This window comes from Anser anser (genome assembly GCF_964211835.1).
Source record: "Anser anser genome assembly, chromosome: 1".
NCBI classification, from domain to species: domain Eukaryota; kingdom Metazoa; phylum Chordata; class Aves; order Anseriformes; family Anatidae; genus Anser; species Anser anser.
This window is the reverse complement of record NC_139720.1, coordinates 8,054,939-8,076,106: the sequence shown is the minus strand read 5'-3', so window position 1 is coordinate 8,076,106 and position 21,168 is coordinate 8,054,939. Positions and strand designations below refer to the sequence as shown.

Below are 21,168 nucleotides of genomic sequence, written 5' to 3'. Positions count from 1 at the left end.
AACATCTCCAGCCAAGTCACAAACAAAGAAACATGGAAAGTAGTCAGACACTGAAAGACTCATGCTCTTCATTTGAATTCCTTGGTGAAAGCACAAAAAGGTCAAGGTTGTGACCCACGTGACCGAAAGCACGAGAACTGAGAAAGGGCAAGGATGTGACCGTGCTTTCAATTCTGAGGGTTACTTCTGCCTTAAGCCCTGTCACCTCTGTGCTGGCACATCACATACCTGCTTATGGCCATCTGACTGGGGACAAGATCCAGAGGAAAGCATTTGTACAGTGATGCTGAGAGCTCAGCTGTTGGGGGAGCCCAGTTCCTGCCTCAGTGTGATTCCCCCCAGCCTTCAATGCCCACAGAGCTCACCTCATTGCCACACAAGCTGATGTTAAAGAAGTGGAAGAACTTGGTCCCACGGGAGGTGAAGCTGGGCCCGCTCATTAATGAGCCCACCTGGCTGAGGTTGCTAAAATCATAATTCAGGCTCTGGTTATCCTTGAAGTATGACACCGTGCAGTCACTGAAGCAGGCAGAGTGGTCCTTCAGAGGAGGAGAGGAATACATTAAAGAGAAGTTATGAACCAGCAGCAAACCGTACAGTCAGCAACTGGGAGTTAAAGCAAGAAGGCGCAGACAGGACTGCTTTCCTTGTTAAGGATGGAGGGGGATTTGTCCTGTTTCTGTGATTCACCTTTCCCCTGGGAAAATTCCCATTCTGGTTTCAGTCCCTTGCAATCACATCTCAGAAGGGCTTTGATGTTCCTAAGCCTTGACTTTCTGCTGTCCAAGAAAATGCAGAGTTTCTTGCTTTGTTTTGTTGTGGGTGCTTTTAGGATCCCAATGTCCCAGCTTAAAACCCTGTAGACAGACCAGAACCATGGCCTCACTTACACTTGCATCTTGCAAAGGAAACCCAAAAATTAGAGCTCAAGAAACAGGGACAGGATATGAACCCAGCTGGAGACAGGAAGAACATGAATTAAATTGAGCTGTTCTTCAAGCCCCTGTGCAGTTCCTTGCCAAAGCATACTGCATGTGATAAACATTTATCGAGGTTTAAGGGCAAGTTCATACAAGACAAATTTGTTACAGGTTCCTAAAGGCACAGAAACATCATCAAGCTGGGGAGGTCCCTGAGTTTAAACCAGCAAGAGTCTGTTACAGTTTTAGATGAAAGTAACGTATATGTTTGCCTTGTTCTTACGCTGTCCCAATGCAGCTTCTTGAAATCTTCTTGGACCATTTTTTTGAGCCAGTGTAGTCAATTTTATCTTGTTATCGCATGTGTACAAACCTAAATTAGACTACGGGCATACCTGGAAGAATGGACTTGTTGGTTACAATCACAATCCCATGCTAACAAAGCACATACCTGTAGGAAAGCAGTCAAACTGCCCCTTTGAGTGCTTATATTCCAACCCACCCATCACTCTGAGACAATCACAGCTTCTGTACCTTGTTGCTCTTGCTGCCAGGCCCGCATGGGATGCAGGCCTCCCTGCCATAGACCTGGTGGATGGACAGGAAGGTGTTGGCCGGACACTCCTTGCACTGGCTGGTCTCCTTCTCGATGTAGTGTCCCGGCGGGCAGGGCACGCAGGATGAGCCCGACTGCTCGGAGCCTAGCGCACAGGCCCGGCAAGAAGAGGAGACTCCATCCACCGCGTTGGTCACCGTGATGGAGTAGATCTTTGCCATGTCGTTGATGAACTGCCTGCTCTGGAATGAGAGCCAAAGAAACCACGGTGGTTCCATCATACCATTGCACGTGGGCATTGACTTATGCATGCAGCTGCCTTTCAGTGTGGGTGGTTTATCCACAGCTGCCTCCCAAGTGACACTGTATGGTGACAGCCACTCACCCCTTACAAGCAGCTTGTGGGTTTTGAGGGAAGGCAAGTGCTCTGACAGTGAGTGTCCAAGGAAAGCTGTGCTGTAAAGCCCTGCGTGTAAAGAAATACTTACATCTTGGCCCTCGTTTATTCTCTGAAATGCCCAGGTAAACGTGAAGGAAGCATTTTTCGAGATGATGTGAGTGTAGGATTGTTTCTCTTTACTTCTTTCCCATGACTCCACCACATTCGTATTTTTTCGATTAATATCCTATAAAACAGGCATAATAAAATTTAAAAATAAGAAAATAAAGTGGGGTCATACTATAATAAACATTACTGTTTTATAATATAGTAATTAATATAAATATAAAGGACTTTACAATTGCATTTAATGCTTAATAAAGGAGCAAACATATTCATCCTGCTTTCCATCACTGGCAATTTTTCAGTTGAGAATGGGTGTCTATTCAAAAAGATGCTCTTATTCCCACAACAGTTAATTTTAAAGTCCTATGGCAGATCATAAACATTATGAGGACAGATTCAGCACAATGGTTCTTTCAGATTTCAAATTCTGTTCACGTATAAAACACATGGGTACCAGTGTACAGAGAAGGGAAGGTTAAAATTCGAAGTTGTAGCTTCTATCATCTTTGGATATCCAGTCTGCTGGTGTCTTTAGTGAAACTGCATCAATATTTGTGCGAGAAAAAAATGTTCAGTCTATCTTTGTGTTTCTTATTCTCCACCAGCTGTAAATGGTCTGGTGGAAGATGGAGTAGATTTCATTAAATTACCACTAAATACAAAAAAGCACCAGCTTCACACTGCAATGGAAGGGGCAAGGGAGTGGTCAGACATTCAGTTACCTTTCTCAGCTGATGGACAACGAAAGTGAAAACAATGGCACTTTGTTTTCACAGACAAATGTCTGCTGTACTACAGATTCTCCAGGTCACTGACAGGATCAAGACTAAATTTCCAAAGTTGCCTTCTCCCATCCCTCTGCCCTATTCCTTGACTTGTGACGCTTTTGAACTTCTGGAGGAAAACCTGACTGCACAAGAGCCACTGAGAGTTTTAACAGGGGAAGTTCGGCTCTTTGATGTCAAATGATGTCTTTTAAAATAAACAGACAACCAAGAATGGCTCACAATTCAAGCGGTGGAGGAATTCTGCTAGGTCATTAATTAAATCCTTTCTGCAAGGGCACCGCAGATACTAAAATAATGTCATGCTTAATCTTAGTCACGATAAACCAAGTGCAACTAATCACGCCAATGTAGAGGTATTAAAGTGACATGTGGAATACCAGGCTCAGTCGTCAGTCATGGAGAGAGAGGTCTCACTTACCGCCATAAAGTACAGCACACAATCTGCTGAACAGATGGTCTCAAAAATAAAAGTAATCCGTCCTAGTTCTGACCCAGTTGCTCCTGTCACTGATGTCGGTGGTCTATTTAACAGAGACAGAATGAAACATTTACAAGGTGCTCTCCAGACATGCAGCAGTCAATCCTCCCAATTGCTTTTTGTACAGCAGAGAAACCACTGAAATCCTGTCACATAAAACCTGCCCTTGCAGAACCACAGAGACCAGGTCTGCACAGCAGCTCTGCACTGGGTATTGGGCACAGCAGGATTATTTTTAATGGTTTGACTTCTTTATGGTACAGTTCCCACCCTACAATCAATACCCAAATTGGAAAGTATCAGTAGGGAATCTTATCACTTAGATGTGTTACACAGGAGTAGCTTTAAGTGATTTGCACTGATTCATTTGCATCTCCATTTCACCGCTAGAAGATGCATTCAGGAGTTTCATGCAAACCATGAAATATTCAGAGTGCCCCCTTGCTAACTATTAAACGCTTAAAAATACCCTTGACTCCCCCAAGCACTCAGCAGCAGGGACCACTTTGGAGAATCCCCTGTGACTACAGAAGAGCAATACCAGGAAACACCTGCAATGGAAATGACTGCAGCTCAGAAATGACTGCAGTGGAGCAATGCTGGGACACGCTGAGCTTTCCATGGATATGTCCCTTGCTTCTCTTTTATTTTCATTGTTCTTTGGCCATACTGTGAAATAAAAAAACAGAGTTTGCTCATCTGATATAAGAAGTCACAACTCCACTCAGCTGAGGTACAGCAAAGAGAAGGTGAGGTGCATTTTGCCATACCTTATTTGTCTTAATCATAGAATCATAGAATCACCTAGGTTGGAAAAGACCTTCAAGATCATCAAGTCCAACAATCAATGTGACCTACTGAGTCCCATCACTAAACCATGTCCCTCAGTACCACGTCCATATGTCTCTTAAATACATCCAGGGATGGAGACTTCACCATGTTCCCAGGCAGCCTATTCCAATGCTCGACCACCCTCTTTATGAAGAAATTCTTCCTAACATCCAATCCAAACCTTTTCTGGAGCAACTTGAAGCCATTGCATCATGTCTTATCGTTTGTCAGATGAGAAAAGAGACCAACACCCTCCTTGCTGCAACCTTTTTGCAGGTAGTTGGAGACAGCAATGAGGTCTCCCATTCAGCCTCCTCTTCTCCAGTTTAAACAACCCCAGTTCCCTCAGTCACTTCTTATAACTCATTTTCTAGTCCTTTTGTCAGCTCTGTTGCTCTTCTCTGCACATGATCAAGCAACTCTATTTCCTTCTCATATTGAGGGTCCCAAAACAGAACACAATATTCGAGGTATAATATATAACAATGAAATAACGTAATAACAATAAATTAACAATAAAATAATAATATTTGATACCTGGTCTGAGCTAGGAGTCTAATCTCACTCTTTTGAAAAAGAAGAGACACAAGCACAAGGTAATTCATCCTATCTGAGGGTCCCGGAGAGGTGGGATGTCCTGTTTTCCCAAGGTTCCTGCATCTCTCCACTGGCTCTAGGGGAAGCACTGACTGTACAGGCTGTCTAGAGCTGCAGTGCAAAGTCACATGGGACCCATATCCACCCCATGGCATGCTTAAGGTGGTTAATTTGGGACGATTTAGAAACAGAGGGATAGGAATATCTTTTCTCAGTTTCCAGACAAGCGACCAGCTGGCATCTCAGACTCAAGCAAACAGTGCTAAAAAACCAAAGTCATACAAAATTGTCTGCTTCTATGGAATGACTGGAGACACATGAGTAAATCTAAGTTCCCTCTTGTCTCTCATTCATGACATGTTTCGTGGTACAAATGCCATCCGGAGGGACCTTGACAGGTTTGAGGTGAGCCTGTGTGAACCTCGTGAGGTACAACAAGGCTAAGTGCAAGGTCCTGCAGCTCGTCGGGGCAATCCAAAACCCAAATCCAGGCTGGGCAGAGAATGAATGGAGAGCAGCCCTGAGGAGAAGGACCTAGGGGTGGTGATGGATGAGAAACTCAATGTGAGCCAGCAATGTGTGCCTGCAGCCCCGAAAGCCAACTGTGTGCTGGGCTGCACCAACACAGCGTGGGCAGCAGGGCAGGGAGGGGATTGTCCCCCTCTGCTCTGCTCTCGTCAGACCCCGCCTGGAGCCTGCGTTCAGCTCTGGGGCCCAGCACAAGGACAGGGATGTATCAGAGCGAGTCCAGAGGAGGCCACGAGGATGATCAGAGGCTGCAGCCCCTCTGCTGTGGAGCCAGGCTGAGGGAGCTGGGGGTGTTCAGCCTGGAGAAGAGAAGGCTCCGGGGAGACCTCCCAGCAGCCTGGCAGCGCCTGAAGGGGCTGCAGGAAAGCTGGGGAGGGTCTCTGTGTCAGGGGGTGTGGTGGTAGGACAAGAGGAGTGGCTATAAACTAAAAGAGGGTAGGTTTAGATTAGATATAAGGAAGAAATTCTTCACTGTGAGGGTGGTGAGGCCCTGGTGCAGGCTGCCCAGAGGAGCTGTGGCTGCCCCATCCCTGGCAGTGCCCAAGGCCAGGCTGGATGGGGCTTTGGGCAGCCTGGGCTGGTGCGAGGTGTCCCTGCCCATGGCAGGGGGTGGCACTGGGGGGACTTTGAGGTCCCTTCCAACCCCAACCATGCTGTGATTCTATGATCTTTACACTTCAGAAAGGAAATTTATTTTCATTCTGGAGGTAATGTGAACTAGGTGTAAGAGGCAGAGGTAAATGAGAAATAAATGGGAAAAATCCTGTTCCTTACTTAAATCCTGGGATGTGCAGGTTCAAGATAAGGTAGTCATTATCAGAGCCTCCTGCCCCACTCTGGATGTGGTCACCAGCCACCTCCCAACCTTCACAGGACAAAAAAACAACAGGTTTTCAAGAAATTGATGGTTCCTTGGTCATACAGCAAAAAAATATCCTGTGTTACCATATGTTTTTAAACAGTTCAGTGCATTACTACCAGATGTCTGGTATAAGCTGTAGAATAGTATAATAATACTTTTGAAAGAAAAAAAAAATAGTAACTGTATTAATTGCTGACTTCATAGGCAAATGGCAGCTTGGAATCATTTGAAATTTCCTAACCTGTGCTGATCATCCCATCAGAAGGGACGATCCATCTGATCTCTTCCAGCTTTAAAACCGATCGGTCAATCAATCTGTGCATTAAATGTGAAGCATATACTTCAGTGCACCTCTCTAAATGTAAAATTCAAAGCTTGAGTTACATCAGCCTGACAGGGCAGATCAGATGGAGGGAAATCTCTCAGCGAAGGCTGAAGGTGAAAGAAGTCCTGAATGGGACCATTTTCACAAGTAAGCTGTGACTGCTCTCTGCTGCTATCTTAGTACATGTGCAGAGAGAAAGCTCTGAGAGCTGAATGAACAAAGACCACAAACTTTAATTAAGTTTTCAGAAAGAGTTATGGGTGTCTTTGAAAGTTATAGTTATCACAAAACATGAACAGAGAGAAATTAGAGAGAAGTCAAACTGTTTTTATCAATAGGGATATTCAGATGCATCAAAGTATATGGTGGGATGTCTTTAGCTGAGGCGACTTCATGTAAGCTGCATCTCCTGCCCTCTTCTGGTATAAAACATGTTTTATTTCCTCTTTGTGATATCTAATGACACTGCTTCCTGCAGGAATTATCAAGCCTGGTACAATAAAAGAAAAGAGGGGGAAACTCTTTGTGATTCACAGCAAAGAGCATGTTCATTTTGATGAGTGCTCCATCACAACAGCGACCAGCACAGGAGAAAGACAGGCATGTAACAGTACAGGGAGTTGGCTCACCATTCATCCCGTCACACTTTGAGTTGCCGACGTTAAAGCAAGAAGTCTTCATGTTGCTTGGCAGGATGTTCCACCACTTGTACTCAAAGCCAAGAGCTGGTTCAGTCCCAGCAGGGCAGGCTCTGCACTCTACAGTGAGAAAGGGCATGAAAAGGAAATCACACAATGAAACTACATCTCAAATAATGAACAAAGAATATAATTCATTTATTTATAATTAAATAGCTGAAGACATATCAGGACCAGAAGAGTAGAAATGAGACCAGCATTTTATAAATTGCAGATCATAACTTTACTGTAAGTGAACTGCAACTGATCTCTCAAGCTGTATTTCCTTTTTAGTGGCTTCATTTCAAAAGTTGACCATACTGGTAAATGCAAGTCCCCACAAAATTCTGTAGGTGACCACTGGGTCAACATACCTCAGAACCAATGAAACAGAATTTAGGCTACAAAACGTTGGCAGAGTACTCATCTGACAGTGCTTGAAATGAGATTTGCACAGGGAAGAGCTTGGCTTGGACAGAAATATGGATGAAAAAGAATTACTGACTGTAAAAGTTCTGATTCCCTTCTCAGAAACCATTAAATTTCCCCCTAGGATGTTTATGCCAGCCAAGAAATGCATCCAGAACACAGCAGGTCAATGTAGAGTAGCAATCCCTGATAAGAAAAGACTTCAGAGGGAAAACAGATATTCAATACCCTCTCTCCAATGGTATTTACTAAGAGTTTTATGCCAAATGAACTCCAGCTTATGATGATGTGTCATTAAATTCAGCCGCATGCAAACAGACAACTGTTTCTGGGGACGCAAGCAATTTTTTGTGGGCTCTTACCCTGTGTACCATCTGAAAACGTGCCCTGTGGGCAAGGAGTACAGGAAGACGAGGCATTGCTGTAAAAGCCAGGATTGCAGGGTGGACAGTCCTTCCTCTCTCCAGAAGGAGGTAGAGTCAATGCATCAGGGAGATCCTCTCTGCAGATCTTGGGTTCAATCCATTTGTACATGATCTGAGTCTGGAAGGAGAAGACACTGAGCTCACATGATGTGTTAGGCAGCTTTAGGGCTAGATGCACCAATCAAAGTCTCCTTTGTATATGAAATGAGCGTATTCCCAACATTTTATGCCAAACACGGACCTTGCACAACAGGACAACAGAAGTGACTGGGTTCACAGGCAATTTCAAGATGTCAGGTCTTAAAGAGCAAAGCAAAAATATGAAGCTTAAAACAACTACTACAATTCATTACTATTTGTCGAATGGATTTTCCCATGAAAATGTTTCTGATGAACACCAAATTAGGAATTCTAACAACTCCATAAACAATCTCTGCATTTTGACCATACTAACTTTACATATAACTTCTACACTATAAAATCCCTTTATCTGAAAGGTGTCTGTTAGCAGAGAACGTCACAAGCTTTGCATTTTCTCCACACTGGCCTATTCTTTGCAAAGAACTGAAGTTCTCACTGGTCATTTCCACCTACTGAGCAAATGCCAAGAACACACAGGAACAGTCCCAACTCTTCTCCAGTCCCCCCACATTACATTTATGAACACAAATGTGAGTCAGTCCTTAACGTTACCATATACAGAGGTATTGCCTCTCCACCATCACCTCTCTTGGAGGTAACACGAGTTTTCTGACTTTATGAAGAGGCTGCGATGGATCACCCACAGAGTTGAGTTTCAAATTTTCCTCTGACTTTAGGCCTATCCCTCAAGGGGTTTAATATCTCAAAATGAAAATTAGCTGAGCTTCAGAGAAATCCAATTGGTAAGACTTTAACCTGGCCAGAGCTCCTGCTCTGGATTCTTCCACCCTTTGGTCCCAGAAGTGCAACTGGGAGCCCTTGAGACCAGAGGCATGAGTACAGAGCTTGGTGGGGGAGATTTTACTTCATGAATTTGATCCTTGCTCTCAGGGCCCTGAGTATATGGCCTTGCCACCCTGGGTGTTGAGCAGCTTGTGCTCAAGGCTAGCCCTCTGATAACACAGACCTGTTCAAGAATTATTGACCAGCTTTAAAACTGTTCAAAAAAATTAAAAAAAAATAAAAAATAAAAGCTGGAAGAAGACTCAGCATGGGCTCCTGGGAGCTGCATTTAAGCTGAGGATATTACCAGTGGTCTCTGCCTGAGCTGTGTTGCAACCATGCCTGTGCCAGGCCATGTACCCTGCTGATCCAGATCCTGACCATGCCTTGTGGATTTGATGTTCCAGCTTGACGTTTGTCCTGCCTCATCACTATGGATTTATTTGGCAGCATTGACTGAATCTGGCTGCTGGTGCTGGATCTGCATTGATCACTTTGCTCAGGTACAATGGGTCTGCTCCTTCTCTCAGAGTGACATCTCTCTCTGCACACTTTGCTGTACTCCTCAGCTCCCATCTCCTCGACCCTTGTTGATCAGCCTACCCTTGCTGTTCCCAAACACTTGCAGGATTTTCTGGAGTATTGCTGTCTACTTTAGCAGCATCAAGGGTACACAGCATTTAAAATAAAAAGGATCAGAAGCTAGCAAAGTACCTGTGTGGTTGCCCAGAGCTCAGACACACCATACACACTCATCAAGTAATCCTACTGTGGCTGAGCAGAGAGAAAGGGGTCAGAGAGTGCCCACAGCTACACAAGTGAGGGTTTCTAAGACCGGGGCTGAAGCAACCAGCCTGGGATTTTTAAAGCAGAAGATGAGTGAAAATCAATAGGAGTCAAGTGCTTAGATCTCCCAAAGCCACTTCTACACATGAAGTGGGGACAGCAGGAGGCAGACAACAATCTGAAGTCCAGTGAAAAACCTGTCTGATTTTAGTAAGTCATGGATCAATACACCTTTAGGCTGGTGCTTTTCAGCCACTGTTCACCTGCAGATTGGCTGCAGAGTCAGGTCCTCCGATTGGACTGCATCAGTTGGAGAAAAGGCCGGGGAGCACCGCAAACCTTAACTGATTTCCAGAGATGCCAAGCACCAAGCAGACCTGAATATTCAGCCAGTACCTGTGCATTAATGACATGTTCTTATTCCAACCAGAACATTCGGTACCTGGGGGTGTAGGAGTGAATACTGCTGCTAATTCCTCAAGTCATTGCAAGAAGTTAACAGAATCAGCAAGACAAGAACAGGTTGTAGAGCCTGCTAGCTCTGGGACTAAATTCACTGATGCTCTCCTTATTAAAGCACGCTACCTCTCAGTTGCATTTTGGAACCAGATGACCAAGAGATCTCAAAATAGTCCACCCTGCCAGCAAGTTTTAGGCTAGCAACTCATTGGTGCTATGGATTTTGTCTACTTGCTGTCCCATCCAGATCTAAGAGAGATAGGAAAGGGAAGAAAAGAGGCAAAACAGGCCTGACCACATGCCCATCCACCTCTGAGCTTCACATCCCAGTAAGTGGGAGTTTCTTCACCAAATTCCACCATCTGACTGCTGCAACAAAGGGCAGGAGAGCTCCAAATCCAGGCTGCTCCACCTGGAGATCCTCCTGTGAGAGACTCAGTAGACCTAAGACCCCTGAGTGAAACAATCCATTGAGAGGTCAGGCTTTTGGGGCATGAGACAAACACATTATCTGCAATTAGGCTCTGCTGCAGTACATGAGCACTCCCAGGCTATGTCTATACCGTTATTTAAACAGGTCGTAGACTCTTCTTTTACACTAAAACCAAGGGGCATGGCACATACCAAACACTCTTCCACCCAAAATTGGTGTGGTCACATCCAGAGCTCCTGTGCCTTGCCAGCACATGAATTATGCCTGGGCATTGCTGGGACAGGGCACATTGGCACACGCCAAACATTTGCCAGGAAAGATTTCTCAAAACACAACAGTAAGGTCTATTCTGGGACGGCACTTCGGCCTGTGCTCCAATGCTGATTTTTTGTATGAGCACAGAGGCAACACCAGGGATCCAGTCAGACCAATCACAAGTGCAAGGAGCTTTGCATTTTACCACAACATTTTTTGAAGCAGACCCAAGACAAGCAGATGTTTATAGATGGATAAATGCTGGAGAGAAAGCAACTAAAGGACATGCCCACAGCTCAGAGAGATTCAGTTCTGGAAGCAAAGTGGGAAAGTAATTGGGAAAGAAATTCCGAACAAACCTTGTTTTCAAATCAAGATACCACAGAAAGCTCAAAGAGCTTATAAATAATCTCACACTTTCTACTTACTTTTCCTTCTTTATCACATGGGGTGTGGATCTGGAAAAAGTCTTTGCTTGTGCATGGAGGACGCTCTATACACGCACTGGATCCCTCATCTAAAAAGAAAGTGTGAGGAACAGGATGTTAAACTATCTGATGATCACTGGAAACAACTGTAATAAGCTTGAAATCTGGTGAGCAAAGTGAGTCAGCAGAAAAACACAAAAACAGAATGAAAAATTAAACTTTTAAATGGGGCCAACATGTACCTTCTTCTCAACTGCAGGGGAAACAAGGAAAATACCATTTTTATTATACTTATAATACGAGTATTATAAAATAATATATATAATATAAATAATATAATATATTTTATATAATATATATTATAATATATTATAATATATAATGACATAATATATAATTATATATTATGTTATATACAATATATATTATAATAATTATACAATTTAATATAATATATAATATATAAAATATGTAATATAGAATATATAAAAATATAATAATATAATATGAAATAAAAAACGAGGCTTATACTGTCATTGTGACATTCAGTGAGCCATTATAACCAGAGTCACCCTAACCCTTCATCTTCAAGCAGTAATTTTTGTAGGTTGTCCAAGCGTGGAAATATTTCCTTACTGATGGAGAATGAAAACACTCTGACCCATTAGAAAATCCCTTATAAAACTGGCCCAAGTTTTCCTTTCACCAGATATTTTTGCAAAATTCCTATTCCCATTATGAGCACAGGCACAGATTCCCCAAGCATTTTCTGTGATCTGTGAGAGCAGGTGCTATGGCTGGTAACTGATTCTTCAAGAACTTTCATATTAAACGGTTGCAAGAAAGAAAACTGAGGATGTTTTGACCATTAAGAATGGATATTGCCCATGTTATGTCATGATCACCAGCATACGACAGCTGGGAATACAAAGGACTTAAGGCACTAGAGATGCACCACATCTTCCAACCACAGAAGACGCAGGGATGGGACAGGAGAAGACTTGGGAATTAGATTCCTAGAAACACGAGTGTGAAGGCAGTGGTGAAGCAAATACAGGAACTGCCAACCAATAACACAAATTACCACAAGAGGGCACAACACGACTGTTGTTTTCCTTCAGAAGATGTGTTCTTAGACTTCGAAAAAAGATCTCCGTTCCTTTGTGTCAGCATATGTGTCCTTGGCCAAGATTGTGTGTGGCCCATTATGTATAATGTGCCTGCAGGTTTGGGGCAACCCCATCTTCATTTCCACTTTTCATATCAACTGGAGACTAAACTTCATTTTTGGATAAAATAATTCTCACACCTGCACACAGAACCATGTGTTTCTTATGACCTTATGTACTCAGACTCTCCTGGGTTTGTTTATCCTATTTGATTTATGTACCTGCATAATAGATTTCTTCTTTACATTTGATGCACTCTTTAGCTCCTTTCTCAGAATAAGTATTTCTTGGACACTCTTGGCAGCCAGATGAGCCTGGTTTGTCGCTGAAGGTTCCAGGCTTGCATGGGAAGCATTCAGATGTATATGCAACTCCTGTAAGGTAAATTGCAGGTAAAACACTGAAATACAGAGAGGTATGCTCCATTACTACTGCCAGCCTCCTTGTCTGGGAAAACCATCCAGCTGGATAGCACAGATTAAAAATCACAGACTTTCACCAATTTAAACACTCTGGTTTTACTCATTCTTGATTAATCTTTGCTCAATGCAGGTCTGACCTGTGAAAGTACCTTATATAGCAATCCAAGCTTGATTACACTTAGAAAGGGACCAAAAGAGCAATCGAAGATTAAATAAATTCATTAAGTAGTAATTTAACTACCATTGTTATGATAAATATGTCTATTTTTCACTGGTGAGAGGCTTACCAATAAACATGGTCTCCCTATATAACACATTACAGATAACTTGTTGCTTTCCTCTCTTTACGTGCTAACCCAGTCTTCTCCACTAGATGGCATTATTTACCAGCTGAATTATTTTTTCAGCCTTTTCCCTGACAAACTTTGATGCTCCTTTTGTGCTTTAGAAGAGAAGAAAGGCAGGAGAGACAAGGGGACTGAAAAAGCCACTTCGGTGTTGATAGCACACCAGTAGAAAGAGCACTTTACAAACACTATGACAGAAGAGTGACATAACACCTAAAAGGCAAGTATCTCTTACCTTCAATTGTGATGTTTTTCACCAGAACTGGTTTTACCACCTTGGACCCCATGAGAATCCCTGTTGTCCTCCAGTATAATATATTACTACCTGATTTCAAAGTTACCTGCAACAATATGCATGACAGTTAGCAGGCATCCCCTCACCAAGGAATTATTTCTTACTTACATGACTCGGATTTTTTGCACCCAAGCAACGATCCTGGCTTTTCCTGAGCTGCTTAGGGAGTCAAGAAGTAATGGGGAGACACCCAGGCAGGTGCTGTACAGACATCTCTGAAAAGTGCCAAAGTGGGTGTAATAAAAAACGTGTTTGACACCCCAGTTTAATGGGAAAAACACCAAAGCTGCTTTTGAACTTGTAAACAGAACTAGGAAAATCTGTTCCTGCCTTTATCCAGCTACCCCTGGCACTCAGGAGTGTTTACCTCTAGCTGAATATTCAAATATAGTTTGTTTTTAAAGCCTTGAGATACACTTTTATAAACAAACTCAAAGGGGACAAAGATTTGAAAATCCAGGCTCCCAAGTGAGTTTTGTATATAAGCAAAGCTTTAAAAATCAAGCTTTGCCTAACACTACAATTTCATGAACACTAAGCCAGCACAAACCATGGATGTCCCAAGCCACAGCCCCATCCCTCCTGCTTGTTCCTGACCCTGAACAACAAAGGAGGCACAGGAAACCACCCAGCTTCCAGCTGCTTTGACCTACTTGTCTTCACAGCGTGGTTCAGCAAGCAGCTGCACGAGCCCGGGTGGTGGGTTGGTGGCACCGTGGCCAGAACAAGCAGGAGGAGGAAGGCAGGACTACTTTCAGTAGTGTGATGGTGCCTGCTGACTTCAACTCGCCTATATTACTACAGCGTCATTCTACCCACTAACAGCAGCAGGTTTACCAAGACCCTGCTTGGCCTACAAAGCTGTACCATATCTACTAGTATAAGATGCTCTCTGCCAACACAGCAATGCTGGCCTGAAGGTGCTCTGTCTTTGTATAACTACCCTTACACAAGAAGAGGGATAAACTCTGCCAGTATAAGGGTCCAGCATATAAAGCAGTGCTGAGCAGCCCTGGCAGGGCTACAGTTTTTGTTCATCTAGGATAAAGAGTCCAAAAATTCAGCGAAGTAGAGACACAGCTCATACTGTCCCCCACTCCCCAGACAACTACAATCCAGGGAAGCACTGAGAGCTGGATTACTGCAGGCAACAGCAGAAGTGGGACCACATTGATTCAAACTTCACCATTGTCCATGGTGCAGAGATACCTAACATTAGCTGTGGTGCAGCAGGACTAGCATGCTGAAAGCAGAGGCTGCAGCAACTGGAAGGCTGGGGCCAGAGAAGCTGGCATGACTACATTTGCGGAACAGATAAAAGCCTCAGGGAGAGACAGAACAGCCATCACACCTGGCTCACATTTATATTTCAGCCAGGCATGCAAACAACCTTCATATCAGTGGACTTGCACTTGCACATCCTGGACAATAAGCTCAAATGGCACCATCTCCCATGCAGACGCAGTCTACTTCTTTTGGTTCACCCACGTCAATGGTCTGGCCTCAGATCTGCCTCTCAGTCCGTGCTAGTCACCCCTTCTGACACTGCTCTCCTGCCTCCCAATGTGACTCGTGCAGGGCTTGCACCTGAGCTAGCAGGCGCTGCCAACCAGAGCTGGCTCGGGAACACAGTTTGTCCTCCAGGAAGATAAGCAGACAATGGAAAACAGAGAGCAGGCTGCTCTCTATGCCAATAAAAACCTTTTTATTCTGGCATAATGTCATCTATGCTGGGCCTTTGCTGGCATGGCTCTGGGAATTCGGGTATGATGGCCTAGTGGAAAACAGGCGTCAGCATGAGCTAATAAGTCTACACGTGGTCTGTGCACCGAACAAGCTCAGCTGGCTGGGCTACCGGCCAGGGAAAGGGCTGCTGCTCCCAACGTGGACACACTTATGTTTGCCACAGGAGCCACCCTGGTGCTGCTAGCTTGCTTTTTAACAGGGCAAGTTCAAAAGCACAAGCTGGGTGCATGCACTTGGGAATAAAACGCCAGTCCCGCCTGCCTGCACATCACACACGTGCCCACCACTCGCAGCCTTGGCTGAGTGACAGGGAATAATCTCATGGCCTCACAAACAACTGTTGTAGAAGACTGCAATTACAGTCATGCCGAGTGATTGTGGCATGGGGATTTGCATGAATCTGTTTAGCCTTGTAAAGCACTCAATTCAGGGAAATCAATAGAAAATTTTTTATCTATATCATTTGCTTTGGGATCAGCCCCCTAGAGATCTTGGTAGCTTTGCCCATATTGCCAGCAAGCTGTGCTTCTTCGCATGCATTCACAGGATATGATCCTTGTTTGTTCAGAGGAAGTCACAGGCATTTATAAATGGAAGGAAAAAAAAAAAAAGAAATAAAAAATTTTGCACACTTACAGAATGAGAGCCCCATTCCCCGTTGTCTGTCAGCTTCACCCACTTGTCTGCCGTAGACTCCATCTCTTTGCACTGGTCATTTTGTATCTGTTAGTTAAAACACAAGATAGTGATCACAAACAGATGCATCTCTCTGTCAGCATAATGACTGCTGGCAGGGAATGATAAGATTCAGCTTTGTTCCTGTTGTCTACATATTTAGGATGGCAGCTGCCTTATTTGTGGGGGCAAAAAAGAAAGAAAAAAAAAAGGAAAAAAAAACTTTCAAAACCTGCTAGCAGCTTACAGTGCCTCTGATGACAGCAATCCTGATGCAGATGAAAAAAAGAGCAGGAGGAGCAGATCTCAACTTTGCCTTCTCATTGTCTGGTTAGATTTGGATGCTGAGCGTCTTGACGTGGCTGCTTCCTCCTTCTCCCAAGCCCACAAGACCCAGTTCTCTTAAAACTGGAGGCCCTGAGCCCCCAGATCAGGGGGGGAGATAGGAGTGGATAGCCCAAGGCTAGAAGACAAGCTGCTTTCTCCAACATGCTTTCAGGTGCAGCCAATATATACTACCTCTTTGGCTCCCTGCCTCCTGACCTCAGAGATGAGAGTGATGTTCTCCGGAGAAAGAGTATGTGCCATGGGGTCTGTCCTGGCAGACGTACAAGGCCAGTTGTCCCTTGGCCAGGCCCAGTACAGCTCTACAGCTTCTCCTTACAGCAGGGTTTGACACTTGGCCTCAGAGCTTTCCACTCTTTTCTTCTCCTAGCTGTCTTCTCTGAAGATATAGTACCAATTCCCTTTGATGTATGGGTTCAATTACTCAGCCTTTATTCCAACAGGGAGAAAGGCCATTTCAATGCTTTGCACTGCAATTCAGAACACCTGGGGTCAAGTCTCTTCCTGAAAGTTGCTCGACATCCTATCTGAAATAAGTCATGTAACCCCACATCTTCCAGAGTACCTGCACACTTAATTCCTACCCAGACCTACAGCCCGGGGGTGAAGAGGGGAGAAGAAGCACCTAAATAGGAGGCAGATCCCTGATTACCTTGTACAATCTCAGCCTCAACACCTTTGTGTCTGACTTCCTATCTGGAAAATGGAAATAAGATAGTCTATTCTCACAAGATGCAAAATGATTCGATACATAAAAAGAGTTTGGGAATGGCACTAAGGAAGGGCAGAATCAATGGGTATCTAACGAGAAGCATCCACACTTCCTTCCATTTTTTGAGAGCATCTTGTTTGACCTCAGACCAGTAGTGCAGGCACCTTCACCTGCACTTCACTGTTTCCTGGCAATTTGCAGTCCACTGCTACTGAAATGCCACTGTCCGAAGTTTCATAGAAACATAGAATAGTTTGGGTTGGAAGGGACCTTAGAGATCATCTAGTTCCAACCCTACTCACTCCAACAACAGCTACTCTAGTCAACCTGTGCCAGGGCCTTACCACCCTCTGAGTAAAGAACCTCTTCCTTATATCGAATCTAAATCTACCCACTTTTAGTTTAAAGCCATTCCCCCTTGTCCACCCCCTTGTCTACCAGCACACCCCCTGACACAGAGTCCCTCCCCAGCTCTGCTGCAGCCCCTTCAGGCCCTGGCAGGCCGCTGGGAGGTCTCCCCGGAGCCTTCTCTTCTCCAGGCTGAACACCCCCAGCTCCCTCAGCCTGGCTCCACAGCAGAGGGGCTGCAGCCTCTGATCATCCTCGTGGCCTCCTCTGGACTCGCTCTGATACATCCCTGTCCTTGTGCTGGGCCCCAGAGCTGAACGCAGGCTCCAGGTGGGGTCTGACGAGAGCAGAGCAGAGGGGGACAATCCCCTCCCTGCCCTGCTGCCCACGCTGTGTTGGTGCAGCCCAGCACACGGTTGGCTTTCTGGGCTGCAGGCGCACATTGCCAGCTCGAGTTGAGCTTCTCCTTAACCCACTTCCCCTTAAGAGTTCCTCTCTATCCATTCATCACCCAGCCTGGATTTGGGTTTGGGATTGCCCAGAACCAGGTGCAGGACCTTGCGCTCGGCCTTGTTAAACCCCATGAGGTTCACACAGGCCCACCTCTCAGGCCTGTCAAGGTCTCTCTGCATGGTATCCCTTCTTCCAATTCATTCCATCCCTTAAGGATGATCAAAATCATCCTTAGATATATTTAAGTACAAAGACATGCTAAGGAAAAACAAACAAATAAATAAATAAATAGGGCTTTTAGAGGAGTGTTAAATATGTAATACTGAGAACTACTGAGAGTTATTTATTTGGGCATTTCTATAAAGGTTATACAGGGCTGCACCACTCACTGGTTCTTGAGAAGGGAATGACAAATTTAAGGAGGTGAATCACTGGTACACGGATAAAAATGATAATCAAAGAGCCATTTTCAAATCTAGCACTCAGAAAAAAATATATTCGCTCCTTTGCGGGAGCAGATCAGTCATTCAGTAAAGCAACTGGAGCTAGGATTCATAATCCTGTTACATTCATCTGACAGCAGAGAGCATGTTTGCTGCTTTCGCCCTCTGAAGAAGGTGGAATAGTCTAATACAAAACTGAAATGGCTATATAATATTACCCGCACTGTCTGTTATCTAAGTGCGATAGATTGCAATGATGTAGCATTAGGATGGTGCTTCCAATGCATTGTTTTTATTTTCTTTTCTCATCCTTACTAAGGATAAGGACACTTTGCACTTTTGTCAGAGCTTCAAGAAGCTTTTACCAACACCAGCTAAGACCTCACACTCCTGTGTGATATAGCCTGAGCAGTGCTTTTCAGACAAAAAGCAGAGCTCGCCAGACAGGGAGAGAAGCGGTAACAGAGACTGAAGATTTCCAGTCCTCTCCTGTCCTAAGCTGCCCTCCCATTAAGTCACTCTCTGTCCCAAACAGCAGGTCCAACACTGCCAGGGAAAGCAATGCAGCTCTTGGTCGGAACTTCCAAAGCATCTCAGCAGCTTGGGGCACCTACACTGCACTGCAGAGCCCAGTGCTGGGAACCCCCCAGCTCTCTGGACCCCAACCAATCCATCCACAAGGGCAGAACCAGGCTGCCTTTCTCATTTGGGTCCCATCTGATCAGATCATTTCAGTAATGTGCATCCAGCGTGGTGTAAGCCCAGCCAGGCTCCTCCCATCCAGAGCTATGTAAAAGGAGGAAAAAGCTGAGTTTGGTGTTCTTTTCTGGATTGAAATTTTACGCTGTATGGTTGGATTCATCATATAAAAGGCCTTACAAAAAATTCAAAGAAGATGTTGTTGTCAATATACTGGTATTCAAAGAAGACAGAACCGGATTTCTTCAGGTGCACGGCGTAGATGAGAGAAACTGTACAATCATCCCTGTTCGACTCTATGTAATTCCCTCGGGGCGTCCACGAAGAGCTGATGAATGTAAACAAAACAAACCTCAGCTCAGATCACAGGCACCAAGGAAACATTTCTTACAGCACAACACAAAAACGTATTATTTAATAAAGAACCCAGAATCCCCACAGTAGCTAAAATGCAGTGGATTTGTTCCTGGGTTCCCATTTATTTTTCACTTTAAAATAATATTTATCATTAAATCTGTTCATGGGAAGAGATATGGTAATAGAAATTTAGAGCCCCAGCCTACTCAGTAAAGGTTTGTAATCAATAGGTCCAACATATTTTCAGTCATATCCAGAAACAGCCTCCTGCAACCACCATCAGTCTCTAAATAGGCTGTGAAAGTAACTTTTAGCCACATTTACTATACCGTGACCCGAGAGCTTTCCAGCTACAAATAAGCACAGATCCAAGCTGGTCTTAGACTCACTAGCTGCTGATGAGTCCATGGAGACTATGATGACAGCAAAGAAATGGCTAAAAATGTTGCTTCCCAGCAACTCTTGCTTGCCATTACTATGGCTGTTTGCCCTCTGGAGAGCTTAGGTAAATCATTAAGCTGGCTTTGTGCAGCTGGGAGGTACAAGGTAACCACAGTGGGGCTTTACAGTGTCTGCAGCACTCTCTGTACCTATCCTTCCTGCTGCATTGTGTGGTTTTACACAGATTTTCACTTCTGATAGAGAAATATTTCCCTCTGTGTTTATGGAGCTGAGCTTTGCCTAATGCCATTGCCTTTGCCAAAGCCCAAATTTTGAAGACCCTGTTCCAAAGAGTCCACACCACTTCACTTGTGGATCAAGGATGTTCTATAGCATAAATATAATTTAAATCACTCCCCAAAATCATGCAAGGCAGATCCCTTCGCTGGCTCGGCTGCAGGAGCCCTGTCCATGCCAACAACCCACCTCCAACCACACACACACTGCTGAGCAAAGACCTGTAGCAAATGGGTGCAGGAGCTCTTCTTAAGCTGCCTCAAAGTTCACCCAAAGCAAGGTAACCCAGATGCACACAGCACTTCTTACTTGTTGCAGCTGTCAGCTTTATTCTCAGCCGAGCCAACTGCTGTGTCCATGAAAGTCGCCACGTTGGAGAATCCTGCTGGCAGCTCGTCCCACTCATCAAACTTGATCCCGCTGCCCAGCGAGTAGGTCCCCTCGGCACATTTGCTGCACACCTGGTTCTTCATCTCCAGGTACTCGCCAGAGGCACAGGAGAAAGCTGGGGAGACAGACATTTCCAATGTATTAATGGAAGAAATTAATCCCAATGAATTTCCATTAATTTTTTGCCATTTCATTAATTAAGAGTGAACTGACACCAACAGGAACCAAACGGGAATGTCCAAACCCCAGGAACACAACAGCTGAACTCCCAGCATGGTTTGTGAAATTCAGATGTTCCCCAGTGCCTGTTTTCTCACCGACGTGGTGGCACTGAAACCAAATCTCAGATGAGGGCTCCTGATTCGCAGCTTGTCTGCATTGTCAAAACAAGATTTAGAAATGAAACCTCTACCCACAAACTGTGCTCAGAAGCAATTTGTGAAAATGAGGGCTTGTAATACAGTTCCCCTCACTCTCACTCACCCGTTATACCTTGAACTCAATTAAAATTACCGGCACCTGAGAGAGCAGACTCACATTACCCACCTGTACTATGAAGAGTACACAGTGCTACACCGACTGTAATGTAACAATACAAACCTTGGGTGAAATCTGCAGACCTAATCCAAAGCTCTCTCCACATTTCTCTTTTAATGGACTGCCTAAAAACCATTGCACATCTCTTCTGATAGACCAGGTAGTCTTGGGAAAGACCACCAATGAGCCTGTGTCTAGCAAATGAGGTTGACTGGGGTGCTGTTAGCATGCTGAGAAAATAAACACTGGCTTCCAGCATAGAAAAGAGGAGCTAAATGTATGTAACTAGGGGAAGTATAATTTAGAAGATAGGTACACGAAGTGATAATCCTGCTTTCCCACAGCC

At 44.5% G+C, this 21,168-nt stretch overlaps 1 protein-coding gene across 4 annotated transcripts in view; it reads right to left on the bottom strand.

Moving 5' to 3' along the window:
* Positions 1–21,168, bottom strand: part of ELAPOR2 (endosome-lysosome associated apoptosis and autophagy regulator family member 2) — a 102,248-nt gene that overhangs the window by 16,357 nt on the left and 64,723 nt on the right. For all 4 annotated transcript variants that reach the window (XR_014577407.1, XM_083819362.1, XM_083819364.1 and 1 more), the window contains 13 exons: positions 20,205–20,400; positions 19,041–19,188; positions 15,822–15,908; positions 13,380–13,485; positions 12,597–12,749; positions 11,207–11,295; positions 7,859–8,039; positions 7,020–7,148; positions 5,978–6,068; positions 3,188–3,290; positions 1,965–2,102; positions 1,455–1,718; positions 366–539 (listed from right to left, as the gene is read on the bottom strand). Coding sequence is in view for 3 of the 4 variants with exons in the window: in XM_083819362.1 (XP_083675488.1) it covers positions 366–539; positions 1,455–1,718; positions 1,965–2,102; positions 3,188–3,290; positions 5,978–6,068; positions 7,020–7,148; positions 7,859–8,039; positions 11,207–11,295; positions 12,597–12,749; positions 13,380–13,485; positions 15,822–15,908; positions 19,041–19,188; positions 20,205–20,400 (1,859 nt within the window). In the remaining variant the exon portion in view is untranslated. The remainder of the gene's footprint in view (positions 1–365; positions 540–1,454; positions 1,719–1,964; positions 2,103–3,187; positions 3,291–5,977; positions 6,069–7,019; positions 7,149–7,858; positions 8,040–11,206; positions 11,296–12,596; positions 12,750–13,379; positions 13,486–15,821; positions 15,909–19,040; positions 19,189–20,204; positions 20,401–21,168) is intronic.